The sequence below is a fragment of the Bubalus bubalis genome, chromosome 14, assembly GCF_019923935.1.
Source record: "Bubalus bubalis isolate 160015118507 breed Murrah chromosome 14, NDDB_SH_1, whole genome shotgun sequence".
Classification (NCBI taxonomy): Eukaryota; Metazoa; Chordata; class Mammalia; order Artiodactyla; family Bovidae; genus Bubalus; species Bubalus bubalis.
The window spans coordinates 44,223,371-44,241,251 of NC_059170.1; the positions used below are offsets into that span (position 1 = coordinate 44,223,371).

At 43.6% G+C, this 17,881-nt stretch overlaps 1 protein-coding gene across 2 annotated transcripts in view; it reads right to left on the reverse strand.

Moving 5' to 3' along the window:
* Positions 1 to 17,881, reverse strand: part of CFAP61 (cilia and flagella associated protein 61) — a 250,399-nt gene that overhangs the window by 185,761 nt on the left and 46,757 nt on the right. For both annotated transcript variants that reach the window (XM_025264163.3, XM_044927988.2), the window contains exon 8: positions 9,855 to 10,014. In XM_025264163.3, coding sequence (XP_025119948.2) covers positions 9,855 to 10,014 — 160 coding nt within the window. The remainder of the gene's footprint in view (positions 1 to 9,854; positions 10,015 to 17,881) is intronic.

Here is a 17,881-nt window from a genome sequence, read left to right on the forward strand (position 1 = left end):
GGCCCTTATGTACAAATACATTTGTATTTCAACCACTGAGAAACGGATCTGACTGGTGAATGCAGCGGTGTCATCACTTAGCTAGTGGCTCCCAGAGCTGATTAGGGGGGTAGGACCCTTCCTCCCAGCCATCCAGCTCCCTGAGAATTGGGGAATCTTCAGAGGGCGCCCTCATTTGTCGCAGCTGTTTTTAAAGGCATCCAAAAGGGCTTAGAAACCAGCAGCTGAATGAAGACAGATAAGTAATCAAAAGACTTTCTGGGGCAATGACCTTAACAACACTGGTTTCCAGCCATGACTGACTGCCTCCTTCCTGGTATGTTACCAGCCCAAGCCCGGGAAACCCATGCAAGCATTTATACTGTTAATGAAGTTAAAATCTGTATTCTAAGGCAAGTCAAGGAAAATCTAAACATAAACATTTTTCTATGTCCCTTGTTATCCTCTCTCTCCTCTTCTGTGTTATGCATGGACCAAACTCCTCATTAGTAGAAACACCTGGTCAACTATATAGAGCAACATTCTCTTAGTATCCACAGAACAACTCCTTATGGTACATATACACAATGGAGTATTACTCAGCCATTAAAAAGAATACATTTGAATCAGTTCTAATGAGGTGGATGAAACTGGAGCATATTATACAGAGTTAAGTAAGCCAGAAAGAAAAACACCAATACAGTATAGTAACGTATATATATGGAATTTAGAAAGATGGTAACAATAACCCTGTATACGAGACAGCAAAAGAGACACTGATGTATAGAATAGTCTTTTGGACTCTGTGGGAGAGGGAGAGGGTGGGATGATTTGGGAGAATGGTATTGAAATATGTATAATATCATATATGAAACGAGTCACCAGTCCAGGTTTGATGCACGATACTGGATGCTTGGGGCTGGTGCAATGGGACGACCCAGAGGGATGGTATGGGGAGGGAGGAGGGAGGAGGGTTCAGGATGGGGAACACATGTATACCTGAGGCGGATTCATTTCGATATATGGCAAAACCAATACAATATTGTAAAATTAAAAAATAAAAGAAATAAAAACAAACAAACAAAAAATATTTCTGGGATTCCCTTGTGGCCCACTGGTTAGGACTCCACACTTCCAATGTGGGGGGCTCACATTCAATCCTTGGTTGAGGAACTAAGATCCTTCAAGGCATGCGATACTACCAGAAAAATAAATAAAGATAATATTCATTCTTGATCTGGTAAGGGTTTATGATGAGTCACCACTTTGTACTATGATACTGAATGGTTTGCCTTGGAAACAGAGATCATTCTGTCGTTTTTGAGATTGCATCCAAGTACTGCATTTTGGACTCTTTTGTTGACTATGATGGCTACTCCATTTCTTCTAAGGGATTCTTGCCCACAGTAGTAGATATTGGTCATCTGAGTTAAATTCATCCATTCCAGTCCATTTTAGTTTGCCGATTCCTAAAATGTCGATGTTCACGCTTGCCATCTCCTGTTTGGCCACTTCCAATTTGCCTTGATTCATGACCTAACATTCCAGGTTCCTATGCCATACTGCTCTTTACAGCATCGGACTTTACTTCCATCACCAGTCATATCCACAACTCGGTGTTGTTTTTGCTGGAAAGGGTCAGTTTTCATTCAGATCGGAAAGAAAGGCAAAGCCAAAGAATGCTCAAACTACCGCACAATTGTACTCATGTCACACACTAGCAAAGGAATGCTCAAAATTCTCCAAGCCAGGCTTCAATAGGCTTCAACAGGCTTCAAGTGAACCATGAACTTCCAGATGTTCAAGGTGGATTTCAAAAAGGCAGTGGAAACAGAGATCAAATTGTCAACATCCGCTGGATCATTAAAAAAGCAAGAGAGTTTCAGAAAAACATCTACTTCTGCTTTATTGACTATGCCAAAGCTTTTGACTGTGTGGATCACAACAAACTGTGGAAAATTATTCAAGAGATGGGGACACCAGACCACCAGACTGGACTTCTGAGAAATCTGTATGTAGGTCAGGAAGCAACAGTTAGAACGGGACATGGAACAACAAGACTGGTTCCAAATAGGGAAAGGAGTACATCAAGGCTGTGTATTGTCACCCTGTGTATTTAACTTATATGCAGAGTACATCATGAGAAATGCTGGACTGGATGAAGCACAAACTGGAATCAAGATTGCTGAGAGAAATATCAATAACTTCAGATATGCAGATGACACCACCCTTATGGCAGAAAGCAAAGAAGAACTAAAAAGCCTCTTGATGAAAGTGAAAGAGGAGAGTGAAAAAGTTGGCTTAAAGCTCAACATTCAGAAAACTAAGATCATGGCCTCTGGTCCCATCACTTCATGGCAAGTAGATGGGGAAACAGTGGAAACTGTGAGAGACTTTATTTTGGGGGGCTCCAAAATCACTGCAGATGGTGACTGCAGCCATTAAATTAAAAGATGCTTGCTCCTTGGAAGAAAAGTTATGATCAATCTAGACAGCTTATTAAAAAGCAAAGACATTGCTTTGCCAACAAAGGTGTGTCTAGTCAAAGGTATGGTTTTTCCAGTAGTCATGTATGGATGTGAGAGTTGGACTATAAAGAAAGTTGAGCGCTGAAGAATTGATGCTTTTGAACTGTGGTGTTGGAGAAGACTCTTGAGAGTCCCTAGGATTGCAAGGAGATCCAACCAGTCCATCCTAAAGGAAATCAGTCCTGAATATTCATTGGAAGGACTGATGCTGAAGCTGAAACTCCAATACTTTGGCCACCTGATGCGAAGAACTGACTCATCTGAAAAGACCCGGATGCTGGGAAAGACTGAAGGCGGGGGGAGAAGGGGACGACAGAGGATGAGGTGGTTGGATGGCATCATCGACTCGATGGACATGAGTTTGAGTAAATTCTGGGAGTTGGTGATGGACAGGGAGGCCTGGCCTGCTGCAGTCCACGGGGTCGCAGAGTTGGACACAACTGAGCAACTGAACTGAACTGAACCACTTTGTACTTAATCTGGATTGTGAAAACTATCTACATCATTGAATGTACAGCCCTCTGCCTCAAAAACCCATGCAACTATGCTTTGACCTCTGACGGGTACAACCATTTTCGGAGCTGTCTGAGAGGTTGTTCCTGGGTTAAAAACCTCAATCAGGCTCGAATAAAATTTCCCATTTCTTTCTTAGATTGACTGATTAATTTTTCATCAACACCGTCACTGTGGAGATAATCGTGTCAGCCTGGGCATAAGCCTGGAAGTATTTATTTGTTTTGTCAACTTCTTTAACACACCATTAGAACTCACATAGTTACTTCTGAAAAACTAGAGCTGGCAAGAGTGGCTAAAGTTTCAGAAGAATGCAATTTTCTTACCTCTGTATACCGAAAAGACATTTGTTGTTGTTGTTTTTTTAAAAAAAGATGAAATTCAAGTTGTGACAAATACGAGTCAGTATATTAGACTTTGAGCATCAGGCAGAGGGGACATCACTGTCATGTCTTGCAGCCTTGGCAACAGGGCTCCAGAGAGCCACTGACACAGGATCCTAGGTGTCACTGAATGTTGAGTCATGTTCCCACAAACTTCATGCTCTAAGTCCTCACCCCTTAATACCTCAGAATGTGACTATCTGGAGAAAGGGCCTTTAGTTTATTTTTCAGGTTTTTTAATGTCAACCACTTAAAACGTCCTTATTGAATTTGTCACAATATTGCATCTGTTTTATGTTTTGGTTTTTTGGCCACAAGGCACGTGGGGTCTTAGCTCCCCAACCAGGAACCTGCACCCCCTGCATTGGAAAACCAAGTCTTAACCACTGGACCACCAGGGAAGTCCCAAGAAAGGGCCTTGAAAGAGACAGAGTAATATGAGGTCAGATGGGCGGGCCCTGAGCCACTGTGTGTCCTCGTAAGAAGAGGGGATTAGGACACAGACAGGAACAGAAGGGAGAACCACATGACACACAAGGAAAAGACGGTCATCCGCAAGCCGAGGAGGGAGGCCTCAGAAGAAACCACCCTGCCGACACCTTGACCTCAGACTTCTCATGTCCAGAACTGTGAGAAAATGATTTTCTGTTGTTTAAGCCCCGTATTCTGTGGGACCCTTCTATGACAGCCTGAACAAATCCATACAGAGCCCAAGAGGGTCACTACTTCAGTAGTTACAGACCGTCCGAGCTGGTATTAATAAATACATGGTCTGAGATGCAATATCCAAATATCTTGGTGGAAATATTGCTAGGCTCTGTAGATGAGTGCTTCATCCACATTTGGAATCCACGCTAAAAGAAGAATAAAGTATAAAACAGAAAGCAACACAGACATATAAAATAGAACCTTAGGAAGAGAGGCTAGACGACCTGGGCTACTTGATTAAATAAGACTTGATTTAGCTGCTGTTTCTTAACCCTCCATATTCCTTCTCCCTGCAGAGGAGAGACTGAGAGTAAGAAGCAAATGTAAGTGCAATAAAAGAATTTAAATAAGACATAAAGGAACATTTCCTGACAATGAGCGATTTTCTTTCATTTAAAAGGCAACATTGCTATGTGGAGATGTTGTGAAAATTATATTTTGAAGGGCCTTTTAAATGTAGAGTAAGCAGTACTTTTCCTGGGTGGGATGGTTATAAGAGGCTGCGTTGGTTATTCTAAGGGACACCCACGATTCTGTTGTGTGAAATTGTATCTCTCCCGGCCAAGGGCACATGGAGATCCTTAAAGCCTATCTGTGCTGGCCCCTGGGCATGTATTGAGATTCACTTCGCAGGACTCTTTCAAAACCAAGACACTCACTCCCCAGGTCACACCAGCCTGCGTGACAAACAAAAGTTTCGTCTTTCGCTTGTTTTTATTTTAACTGGTAAATGTGTCGATGCCAGGGCAGCTGTGGAAATGCAGGCTGTGCCCTATTTTGCCTTATGCATCATCAAGAAAATTGCCAGCTCACTTCTGGTTCCAAAGTCTTCATTGTAATGATGCAGGGAATAAAAGACACAGCTTGATTTGCAATCGCTGGGCTGGGCCAGCGGTGGAGCCAACTGGAAAAAATACATATTGTTTTGAGCCATTTCATTGTCACTGAAGGAAAATATTCATAAACTGCCAGCATATGGAGGGAGCATCCTGATGCTTGTTCCCTCAGCTTTCAGGCTCCTGGCATTTGAGGGATCTTGGGTCTCATTCAGTATAACCTCCCATACAAGTAGAAAGCCCTTTCCTGAGACTTATGACTATTCATGAATTTTTCCAATGTCTGGGGAATTTGGCCACTTCTAAATGAGGTACTCCACTTAATAAAAAATAAACTTTTACTAGATTTTCCTTAAACTGGGACAAAATCTGCATCCTCAGACTTTGTTCCCATTGGTCCTAATTTAGTCTCAAGGTTTAGTAGCTAAAAACTCAAATTTACAAGTGTGTGTAATAATTTATAAATGAGGAACCGGTGGCTAAAAGAATGGGATCATACACAAATTATTCAAGTCAAATGCAAGGTGAATGTGCATGGTTACACTTTTCAGATCCAATGGAAACTTCGGACACAGCTGAAATGATGAGATGGCAGCTGATCACAATATGTACAGTAGCTAAAGAATGAGGAATTTGATAACTAAATTCCATATAGGTTAAATGGATTCTGTATTCAGAAATACAGTGAATCATGTAACTTTGATATTGTTAAATCATTAGAAATAATTAGCATCATATTACAAAGATTTAAATATTTTAAGATCTTTACCTAAAGAAGCTAGCAAACTGCATTTTTGTTTCTTTGCTTAATAAATCATTTGGTTGGAAAAAATAAAGAATGGGGACCACTGTACAAGCTCTGGAATGTTGAGTCATGATGTTGTCACTCTGCTTGGAGGGGTGAAGGTTTGCATGAAATTGTGAGTTTCACAGCTGGTGGGAACAGACCCTATCTTGATCAAGGACCTGAGAACAAGCAGTTTATTTGGGAGGTGATTCAGGAAGCATGGTAGGGAGGTTAGGAAGAGAGAAGGGAAAGGAGGCAGCTAATGAAACATATGTCATCACGTGGGTCACTAGCCGGAACTTCATCTCCTGGAGGAGTTCTGAAAAACAACGCAAAACTCAAGTCTCAAAGCTATCCCACCGAGGGGTGAGGGAGCTGAGGTATTTATACCTCAACTCCTTTCAGCTGTGGTAAGTAAATGTTTTCACAGCTGGTGGGGAAAGACTAAACCAGCAGTGTGTTTGGGTAGGTTCTTTCAGAAGCAGACCCTGAGTCAAGGATTCGAGCACAACTGTCTATCTGGAAGTTGATGGAGAAGATACCAGTAGGGGAGCAGGGACAAGAAACAGGGAAGCTGGGGCACTTTCCTAGTGGTCCAGTGGTTAAGAACACACCTTCCAGTGTAGGGTACTCGGGCTCAATCCCTGGTCAAGGTACTAAGATCCCACATGCTATAGGGCAACTAAGCAATGAAAGATTCCACGTGCTGCAACTAAGATCCTGACATAGCCAAATAAATAAATAAATATTTTTAAAAAAAGAAATGGAGAATCAGAGGCTGCTTCTGGGGTCTCAATGTCCTGGTACTTCCTGCCCACCTCTGGCACAGGACAGATTGGCCATGCACAGTCCTGGCAAATCCTATAGACACAAGAGTCCAGAAGATGGGAGTTGTCCAAAGCACAAACACACACACACACGCAGACACACACACACGTCACTGAGAGCTCCTAAAAGTGGTAACTCATTCAATAATTCATTGAAGTGAAAAAAATTGATCATGTATTTGTATAGTAGACCCACCACTGGAGTTTTTGATCACAGCCACCTAGACAAAAAGTCAAGTGGAAGGATGAGCTGGGTGCTGGGTCAGCCCCTGCTGAGCTGTAACACCTTTTGTGAATTTGAGAAGCAGGGGTCACCTTTCCCAGGTGGTGCTAGTGGTGAAGAATCCACCTGCCAAGGCAGGAGACCCAGGAGATGTGGTTTCAATCTCTGAGTTAGAAAGATTCCCGGAGGAGGGCGTGGCAACCCACTCCAGTATTCTTGCCTGGAGAATCCTATGGACAGAGGAGCCTGGCAGGCTGCAGTCCCTGGGGTCGCAAAGAGCCAGACATGACTGAAGCAACATAGCACACACACAGGCACCTTTCTTAGCTCTCGTACATCAAGTCATGAGGATAAAATGAGACAATATATATGAAAATCCTTTGAAAGGTAAAAAGCATAAACAGAATTGAAAGCATAAGGCACAATGGTGTGTGCCCACTGAAACAAGAATTTTGGCTCGTATTTTAGGGAAATTATATTTCCTTTAACTTGAGACTTTCGTTAGATAAAAAAGGACAGGATCATAACACATTTCCAGTTTTCTCTGGAGCCTCATTCTTTGTCACTGTTGATGTGAAGGGGAAAGCAAAATGTGCCAATGACTCTTTTCTGGAATATAATGGGCTGTTGATTCGTGAATCCATCCCTGAGTTATTTGGAAGTCTACAGTAGTGTTTCCTGGTAACGCAACTTCATAATCACCATTTTATTAGTGGAGCTGGATTTTCAAAAATAAACAAGACACACAAAATGACAAGAGAAATTTTCCTATTTCCTTTAGCTACCATCCTGTCCTAGATCAACTAATTTTAGGTAAAAATATTAAAAGTGGGAGACAGAATAGTAAGACTTCTTCCAGTTTCCATATCTCTGGGGCTTTTGCTAAACAGACACACTTTGGCTAAACAGATTATGTGTTTTTAAGTCCAGGATTTGATCTAAATTTTGAATTGTGTTCCTGCCCAGGAAGTTTCTAAGATAGGAACATCCCAGTCATTCTATGTAATTCAGAGCTACTCAGAAACACCCTGAAAGGGAACCATATCTTTTCAACATTTTTCTAAAGATTTATTTTTATGTGGACCATTTTAAAAGTCTTTATTGAATATTTTACAGTACTGCTTTCATATGTTATAGTTTTTTGGCTGAGAGGTATGTGGGATCTTAGTTCCCTGATCAGAGATCAAACCCATACCCCCTGCTCCGGAAGGCGAAGTCTTAACCACTGGACTACCAGGGAAGTCCCTCAACTTGTTGTTAATAATGACAACAATCAAGGGGAGAGGAAAAACAACCTTAATTTTTTCAGAACTTACTTCACACTCGGCAGAGAGCTAAGGTCGTCATGTAGATTCTAACATTTAACCATCCCAACAACTTTCTGGTTTTGAGACTATTTTTATCTCCATTTTAGGCATGAGAAAACTAAGCCATAAAACCTATTGAATGCTGCCTTCAAGAAGAATTTATACATTCGATAGTGACAATGATAACATATTATTCAAGAATGTCTCATGCTGAAGGTTCCTTCAGAACACTCCTGTATGTCTTAGCTGAGAAGCAAGGGCAAGCCAGCCTTCACCATGAAACAATAAAGACCTCAAAGCTCTTATTAATACAGAAGGGATCTCCCTCTCCAGCTACAGCTCCGAAAGGTCTTTGTGACCCGTGTGAACGTTCCGACCAGCTCCATGCGCTTGGTTTCCTGTCCAGCCGATAAGATCTGCCAAACCAACACCTGCTGTTGTTTACATCAACAAGTCCTCTGCTTGTCAGTCTTGCTTCCAACATGCTCCTCTTCCTATTTTTGAACAATCTTTTTTTTTGACATCTAGAAGCATTTATTTTATGCAAAAAACTTAAATATGAATATATGTACACAGAAAGTGCACACATTACCTATGCTGAACAATGCCAGGTAACAGTATATTTATGCAACAGCTGTCTTCAAAAATAAACATAAAAATGGAGCCCAGACTGGCAGACAAGAGCAAAATCGTGATATAGTCTTTCAGACACGAGAAAGCAGAGCAATTCAAGATGCCCTGATGTTAACCTGGGAAGACTCATGTAAGTGAAAGATCAACCACAAAGTGATGAATAATGACAGCTCGAAATGAGGATCCATGCTGATGGAGTGCTAAGTTTGATGGAGATGCTGAGTAAAGCCCTGGACCTGAGTGATCTCAGTCAGACCCCACGACGCCCCTTCGTGGGAGGTGTTACTACTCTTCCTATTTCACAAATGAGGAAACCTAGGTTTGGAGAACTAGATTTACACACCCTGCTGCATCTCCCTAATTTAAGAAACAAAACACTTAACCTCAAAGATGCTCATGGATGCAGGGAGACTTTGTTAAATTAAGATACCAAAGTTTGAGATGACCCAATTTCACTTGGTGAAAATCCTAATACAGACATGATTTTAAAATCAGTTCTAATATTGTAGATGGCTAAAAATAAGCAAGTTTAAAATGACTACTTGCAATAGACCTGTATTACATAATAAGTTGTCGATGACATAAACACAGAAGCGCTAATTGTTGGGGTTAAAACTTAAAGGCACATATACATATATCTGAATATATTTGTATAAATGAATCACTTTATACCTGAAACTAACATAACATTATAAATCAACTATACTTCAATTAAAAAAAATAAAAAACTTAAGGACATACAGAATTTCTCTAGTTCTTGACTTAAAAGACTCACTTATCATATTCAGGTTTTGGGTTCTATGTGTGTGCACAAATAAAATCCTGAAACGCTATCAATTATTTCACCACAACTTACCTCGACTCTAACAATGAACTTCTGAAGGTAGACATTCTGAATTCAGGAGACCTTCGGTGGCAAGGCTGTGGTGTCTACCCAGGGCCGTGCCCCTTGACCCTCTGTGCTCACAGATACAGGCACAAGGTTGCGATGCACCAGGAACCACTCCTGAAAGGGGACTGGGGACAGAGCTGCCCAGCAGCTGCCACCACCCAGCTCCAGCACACAGTCAAAAGCACAGCATAGCGCACAAAGCTCCATCCCCGGCGTGCTCCTACGACAGCCACTGTACCTGAACTTTCGTGGACGCTGAACTCCTGGGGTGGTTCTAGGATGTCGTCCTGATGCGGGATGCAGAGTCCATGGAAGGGTCCCAGGTCAAAGCACTTGTGCAGGAGCTCCAGGTTCACCTGTGAGCACACGCTCATGAACCCGACAGCCACACCTTCCACCTGAAATGTCCAAGACATCTCATGACCATCCAACCTCAGGTGAATGGGCACCATGAAAGCCCCTGCCATGGGCACCTGGAGCTGTATGAGGGAGGGAGCACCCTATGGTCAGGCGCAGTGCACAGCACACGATAGGCTCAAAAAATGATGTCGTGGATGACCGCCTTGGATGGACAACAAAATTATCATGAATGACAATCCTAGAGATGGGTCTGGAACTTAGGGAGGCTGTCATGGTGTTCTTGAGGGGAAATTTTGCCCGAACAATACCCCTGCCTGCCCTAAATCCTTTCATTTCCCTACCGCAAGCACAACTCTCCTGTCTACTTTCCTCCCCTCCACCATGCAGTTCCAAGGAAGACCATTATTTCCAGTGGCCATCTGGTTGACCCCAATTTAGAACAAGTTAATAATTCGCTCCTCATCAGGTAGGTACTCTTCAATTTTCGTGTGTGTGTGTGTGCATGTACTCAATTGGGCCCAACTCTTTGTGACCCCATGGACTGTAGACTGCCAGATTCCTCTGTCCACAGGATTTCCCAGACAAGAATACTGGAGTGGGTCACCATTTCCTTCTCCAGGGGATCTTCCCAATGCTGGGATAGAACCTGTGTCTCTTGAGTCTCCTCCATTGGCAGGTGGATTCTTTACAACTAGTGCCACGTGGGAAGACTTATTTCTTTCATTTTCTTGAACATATATTTGACTGGATGGTCTCATGGGGAGTAGATGAGAGGAAGGAGGTTCAGTGGAAAGTTCTGAGAGAAATAAACTCACTGCACCTGTTCACAGGTGTGTCTGATCTACAACATAACCACCTCCCAGCATCCTGTGCTCTGCTGTGTCGCTAAGTCGTGTCTGACTCTTTGCAACCCCACAGACTGTAGCCTGCCAGGCTCCTCTATCCATGGGGATTCTCCAGGCAAGAATACTGGAGTGGGTTGCTATGCCCTCCTCCAGGGGGGTCTTTCCAACCCAGGGATCAAACCCAGGTCTCCCACATTGCAGGCAGATTCTTTACCATCTGAGCCATCAGAGAAGCCCTCTCAGCATCCTACCTGATTCTAAACCTCCTGCAATGGCCCTCATCATTTTAGGCCTTTGATGAGGAATACATCAGTGGGAAGACGAGGGTGACAGTGAGATATAATAAAAAAATAGTTGGTCTTCATCCCTCATTCCTGGCTCAAAGTTCATAAAACACTTATAATCTCCTGAGAGTCTTTTATTCTTCGTAATAAGCCCCTTTCAATGGTACATGAGTTTATGCCAATGAGGTCATTTTCAGAGGATGGGAACTGGTTACCAGAGGAATCAGCCATGTGATTAGAGGGTTGGAGCTTTCAGCCATGTTCCCTTGACCTCCGGGGCTTCCCTGGTGGCTCAGACGGTAAAGAATCTGCCTGAAATGTGAGAGACCTGGGCTCGATCCCTGGGTCGGGAAGATTCCCTGGAGGAGGAAATGACAACCCACTCCAGTATTCTTGCCTGGAGAATCCCCATGGACAGAGCCTGGTGGGCTGCATTTCACGGGGTTGCTAAGAGTTGGACACAACTGAGCGACTAAGCACACAGCACCTCGACCTCTGAGAAGGGGAGAGGAGTCGGAGAGTGAGTGCAGCCACCACAGCCCAAGATTTAATCAACTGTTAATGGAAAACCAGAAAAGCACCTAAACAATGGGGTTCCCAAGCCTGCCTGCTGGTGAACACACGAAATGCTAGGCAGTGGGGGGCCCAGAGAGGGCATGGAAGCTCCCCCTGCCCTCCCCACCTCACCCAATGCATCTGTTCCGTTTCCTGTTCCTGAGCTGTATCCTTTACAGTGAACCCATGATGGCAAGTAAAGAGTTGCCTGAGCTCTGTGACCCTTCCAGCAGGTTCTCAAACATGACCGAGGGGGTCATGGGAACCCGTGAGCTATCGCTGGTCAGTTAAAAGCACAGGGGACAATCTGGGGCTTGTGAATGGCATCTGATGGGGGCAATTTTGTGGGCCTGAGCCCTAAATCTGTGGGGTCTGCACTAAGGCTGAGCAGTATCAGAAAGTGAATTAGACTGCAAGACACCCAGCTGGTGACTAGAAGCTGGAGAGCTGGCTGGTGTGGGAAAGATGCAACACATTTGGGATCATAAGTGTTCTGAGTAGAGGAAACAACATATCTTTTCATGAGTGACCAGCTGATCTAGGCCTATTACTGGTAGTGACATATTATAAATTAACAACAAATTTTAATTCTATTCAAATTTTAATGCCATATTGACTGATGACTGTGATTGAAATTCTTTACTATGTTCCTTTAGTAATTCTGGATTTCACTCTTCTCTGCAAGGAAAGCATTTAAAATTTTAAAAGAGGCAAGAAGGAATACAGCGTTCTTGGGTTAACTATTCTCACTCATGGTGATTATGTTACAATATGTACATATATCAAAATATTAGGTTGGACACCTTAAACTTATACAATGTTACATATCAATTCTAGCTCAATAAAATTGGAAAGAAGAAAAATAAACACATTTTGCATAAATAATTCCTTTGATCTTTATGTGGGTTCTAAGCAAATTCTGGTAACTGATTTGACTCTGACAGCTCTTATAAGAAAACAGCATTTACTGGGTGGGTTCTAGCCCTCCAGAGTTCAGATTTTATTTCTTGAGACAACCATTCAGCCAGAAGAGCTCAACAATTGTCAGAATTCCCAGATCCTAAGAATGCGACATCATCCCATAAATACCAAGTTGGATAAAATAGTTAATACTCCCTAAAGTGGAGCAAGAACCTACAACACTCTTTTAAACATCAGAGGGAAAAAAAGTTAGCTATTAAGCTATTCGTTCTCAAATGTATCTTCTGGCTTAAAACTGTTCGTCCTCCAAGATGTGTTTGAAAAGTAAATACTAGATTCCCTGTGATTCTCCCAAATGCTAGGATACAAGAGGAATTTTTTTAAATGAATTTTTTTTCCATGCATATTCTTTTCTTTACAGGCCCCCCCACCAAATACTAGCTGCAAAAGGCTGGATTCACACAGCTGTTTTACAAATCCATCGACACTTCAGTAAAAGTCCAAAATAAACATTTTAATTTTTTTCCCAAATAACAAGTGATTGTTTGTCTTGTTTGCACGCGTGAACAAAGGCTGCGTAGCCGCAGTTGCCTGGCTTCTCTGTGATTTTAGGCCCGAGACTCAGCAGACGCTGATTAACCAATCCATCTGCCATATGTGTGGGGAGAGACGGCCAGCCTCCCTCTCGGCAGGGAAAATTGGCATCCATCTTGGTTCACATGGAGATGTCCTTCTCATCTACCGCCACGCTGGCGCAGTGCAACTTCCATGGCCTGAAATACCTTTTGCTGGCTTCGCGGCGAGCTGTGTGCGCACGGTAAGAATGTATTATTTATAAGACCGCTGTTAGTAATGAGCTATTACACTAATGGCTCGTCGTGTTTGGAATTTGATTTCAAATGGCATGGATCACACATTCTGATGAAAATGAGAAAAACATGTTGTGCCATTAGGAACAAAAGATGTCACGTTCTCCAATTCTGCAACCTGTTATATTCTCGTCATTCATGCCGGGGCTGCGACAATTCACAAAGTTAAGGATGACGGACCCAACACAGCGAGGATATATTGTGGACGTGCCTGCTTTTTTCCTTTAGGTTCCTTTGTGATTACCGTCCTGACGTGAAAAACACTGTTCTTAAATATGAATTTGTGGGAGTATTCAAATGCATCTTTGTGTGCATATGTGTTTTCCAGAAAAAAAAAAAAAAGTTGATTTGATGGATGTCTTCTTTTTTACTTGTACAGTGAAAAGGTAATGACTGCAGGCTCCTGTCTGTCTTCCAGGTAACAAGTACTTTCCACTCCAAAGGTGGTTTTCATTATCTCACACTGTGAGCAAAACTGAGTTTGCTGCTGTGCTTGTTTTTCCTATGAGGATCCATACCACAATGCATAAGGCTAAGATCATCATAACCACACATTCGGTAGCCAAGTCTTCATAAGCAGGTCCATCAATAGGCCCGTGTGCAACGTATCATTCACACTTCCATCTAAAAAGCCCTGTATCACCCACCTTTCTGGGTGACCATACTCCACAGTGAGGTTGCCCTATTGTGACAACTGTCAGCTCTGATCCTTCCCGCCTGATGCCAGAGGCATGGCTGGGCAGGCAGGCTCTGCCCACCCGCAGGTCAGTGGTGCCTCCTTGGATTGCTGCTGCCCACGCTGTGGATGCTGCCAAGGCAGACACTCTGCCCATCTGTCTCCAGGAGCTGCCCTTGGCCTCCAACCGCCCTGCCCTGAAATCTCAGTTTGTGTAAACATCAGATGTCAAGGTAAGCCTGGATGAAGTTATAAAAAGCAACTTTGCTAACTCAGAACTCCTCCAAAGTGTCGATGAAGTCAAAGAAAGCACTCGCAGTTAAAACCCTTTACTCCACAGCTTGCACAGTGCAGATACAGTTCTCAAGCCTTCCACACATGTGGCCTGTGACTGCCGTGGATGGGTCTGGAAGGGGCAGGCTTGCTGGACTGTGCCCTGTTCTCTCTGCTCACCCAAAAGTGCAGTGTAACTCCTAAGCGGCAGTTACAAATAAGCGGGAAAAGCTTATTCCTAACTGTTGCCAATTTCTGTGGTGTAAATACTCCTGTTGCAGCCTGTCGTGAGTTCCTGGTGTGATGTCACTGAGAGGAAAACTGGGAAAAGATGCCCAGTAGCCATAATTACAGTAATTCCTCTGCACAGAGACTACAAATATAAGTGACTTCAAGAGGGCAGATAATAGTAAAATAATGACAAAGTTATTGTCTTTGAGCCCATCTTTGCATGGGCTCAATAAAGGACAGAAATGGTATGGACCTAACAGAAGTAGAAGATATTAAGAAAAGATGGCAACAATACACAGAAGAACTGTACAAAAAAAGATCTTCACGACCCAGATGATCACAATGGTGTGATCACTCACCTAGAGCCAGACATCCTGGAATGTGAAGTCAAGTGGGCCTTAGGAAGCATCACTACAAACAAAGCTACTGGAGGTGATGGAATTCCAGTTGATCTATTTCAAATCCTGAAAGATGATGCTGTGAAAGTGCTGCACCCAATATGTCAGCAAATTTGGAAAACTCAGCAGTGACCACAGGACTGGAAAAGGTCAGTTTTCATTCCAATCCCAAAGAAAGCCAATGCCAAAGAATGTTCAAACTACTGCACAATTGCACCCATCTCACACGCTAGTAAAGTAATGCTCAAAATTCTCCAACCCAGGCTTCAATAGAATGTGAACCATGAACTTCCAGATGTTCAAGCTGGTTTTAGAAAAGGCAAAGGAACCAGAGATCAAATTGCCGACATCCACTGGATCATCAAAAAAGCATAGAGTTCCAGAAAAACATTTATTTCTGCTTTATTGACTATGCCAACACCTTTGACTATGTGGATCGCAACAAACTGTGGAAAATTCTTCAAGAGATGGGAATACCAGACCACCTGACCTGACTCTTGAGAAATCTGTATGCAGGTCAGGAAGCAACAGTTAGAACTGGACATGGAACAACAGACTGGTTCCAAATAGGAAAAGGAGTACGTCAAGGCTGTATATTGTCACCCTGTTTATTTAACTTATATGCAGAGTACATCATGAGAAACACTAGGCTGGATGAAGCACAAGCTGGAATTAAGAAGTGGCAGACTTTATTTTTTTGAGCTCCAAAATCACTGCAGATGGTGACTGAAGCCATGAAATTAAAAGACATTTACTCCTTGGAAGGAAAGTTATGACCAACCTAGACAGCATATTAAAAAGCAGAGACATTACTTTGCCAACAAAGGTCTGCCTAGTCAAGGCTATAGTTTTTCCAGTAGTCAAGTATGGATGTGAGAGTTGGACTATAAAGAAAGCTGAGCACCAAAGAACTGATGCTTTTTAACTGTGGTGTTGGAGAAGACTCTTGAGAGCCCCTTGGGCTGCAAGGAGATCCAACCAGTCCATTGTAAAGGAGGTCAGTCCTGAGTGTTCACTGGAAGGACTGATGTTGAAGCTGAAACTCCAATACTTTGGCCACCCGATGCGAAGAACTGACTCATCTGAAAAGACCCTGATGCTGGAAAAGATGGAAGGTGGGGTGAGAAGGGGACAACAGAGGATGAGGTCATTGGATGGCATCATCAACTCAATGGACGTGAGTTTGGGTAGACTCCAGGAGTTGGTGATGGATAGGCAGGCCTGGCGTGCTACAGTCCATGGGGGTCACAAAGAGTCGAGTATGACTGAGCAACTGAACTGAATTGAACTGATTTTTGAGGATTTATTGATTTTGCTTTTAGTATAATTTATTATACTGTTAGTTGATATAACTTAATTTTTGACAATGGCTATGCTTAACGATCAGCTTGCCAAGTTCCTGAAGATTTAACAACTGGCTCCCATGAGCCAGGGCGAGCACACCCCCCTCCCCCCCACCCCAGAACACTTCTGCTGAACGGCCAGCCTGAGGAAGCCTACGGGGGTTGGAAAGAGGGTCCTGGGAGGTCAGTGGGAGGGTGGTGACTGCACTGCTCTTGAACCCAAAACAGGCTGAGATACCTCATATGGCTTGGTGCAGACCAGAGACTCACTCCCAGATCCTAGGTCAGCTTGCTCGCCATGGACAGGTCCTGTTCTCGACCTTCCATGTAAGACTGAGGCCTGTGGTCACATCTCCACAGAACACACAGAGATCACACTGGACTCCATTTGTGTCTTTAGAGATACCAAAGGATCCCTGCAGGGTTGGGACTGCAGTTTTCAGCTGGAGATGTTGCTTTGATGGTCACACACACTGAAAACTTGTAACACGTGACAGCAGAGGGAAGGAAATGAGGGAGGAGGCTGCTACAGCTGCTCCTCACAAGCGCTAAAACTCAAGAGATTTGGGTTCTAACTTGCATCATGAAACCAAATAATTAAAGGCCTTCTCCAGAGTGATATCAGTATCATAGGGGTAAGACATCCCTTGGTTTTGTCTCCTGCTCAGCAGCAGATATTTGGCTTCCATGCACGAACAAAAGTGCATGTGAGGGAGCTGTGGGACCTAGTACCATCCACCAAGGGGCCTGGGGGGAGTCTCACCTTCCTGTGAACTGGGAAATAGGCAGACAGACCTCAGTCGTGGTTGTGGACCCTGCAGAGGCCCATGAAGTGACTCTAGCACTTCTGAGCCTCAGTCCAGGAGCTCCTGAGAACAGTGCCTGAGAGAATCACTCATGGATGCGACAGCCTTTGATCAAGTTCAGACTTACAGAGGAGAAGATTCTGATCCACTTGGAGCAAAATACAAAAACCAAAACCAGTTTGGATATCCTAGAGTGGGGTAAGACAGTCTGCCTTTCCCCACAACATCCATCCTCAAAGGAAGTACAGCTTAGGCCAAGATTTATTCCCATAATTTGTCCCACGGGGGTAAGGGAGACTGTGTTAGGGAGTGCCTGGCTTCCCTAGCTATGCAGGATGCTGCCAGAGGGACTCATTTCTCTCTTGCCAGGCTTAGAGTACTAAATTAGGAGCTCATGACTGGGTTGGAGGGTGGGGGAGGAAGGAATCTGAGACAGCAGCAGGTAGGGCCCTCAGAGGACATTAACAGGCATCACGGATTCCATCAAGAAGCCCACCCATGAGCTGCTGGGAATATCCCACCCATGGATCCTACCAACTGGCCCAGGAATGTTCCACATGCCTTATCCCCACACCCACCCACCTTGTGACAGCTCTCATGTACACTCCTAGGAGTGGTGTGAGCAGACCTGGCAGATGGCTAAGGAGCATAATGAGAAAATCGGCCTAATCTGTGGTCCAGGAAGATACTACAAACTTGAGCTT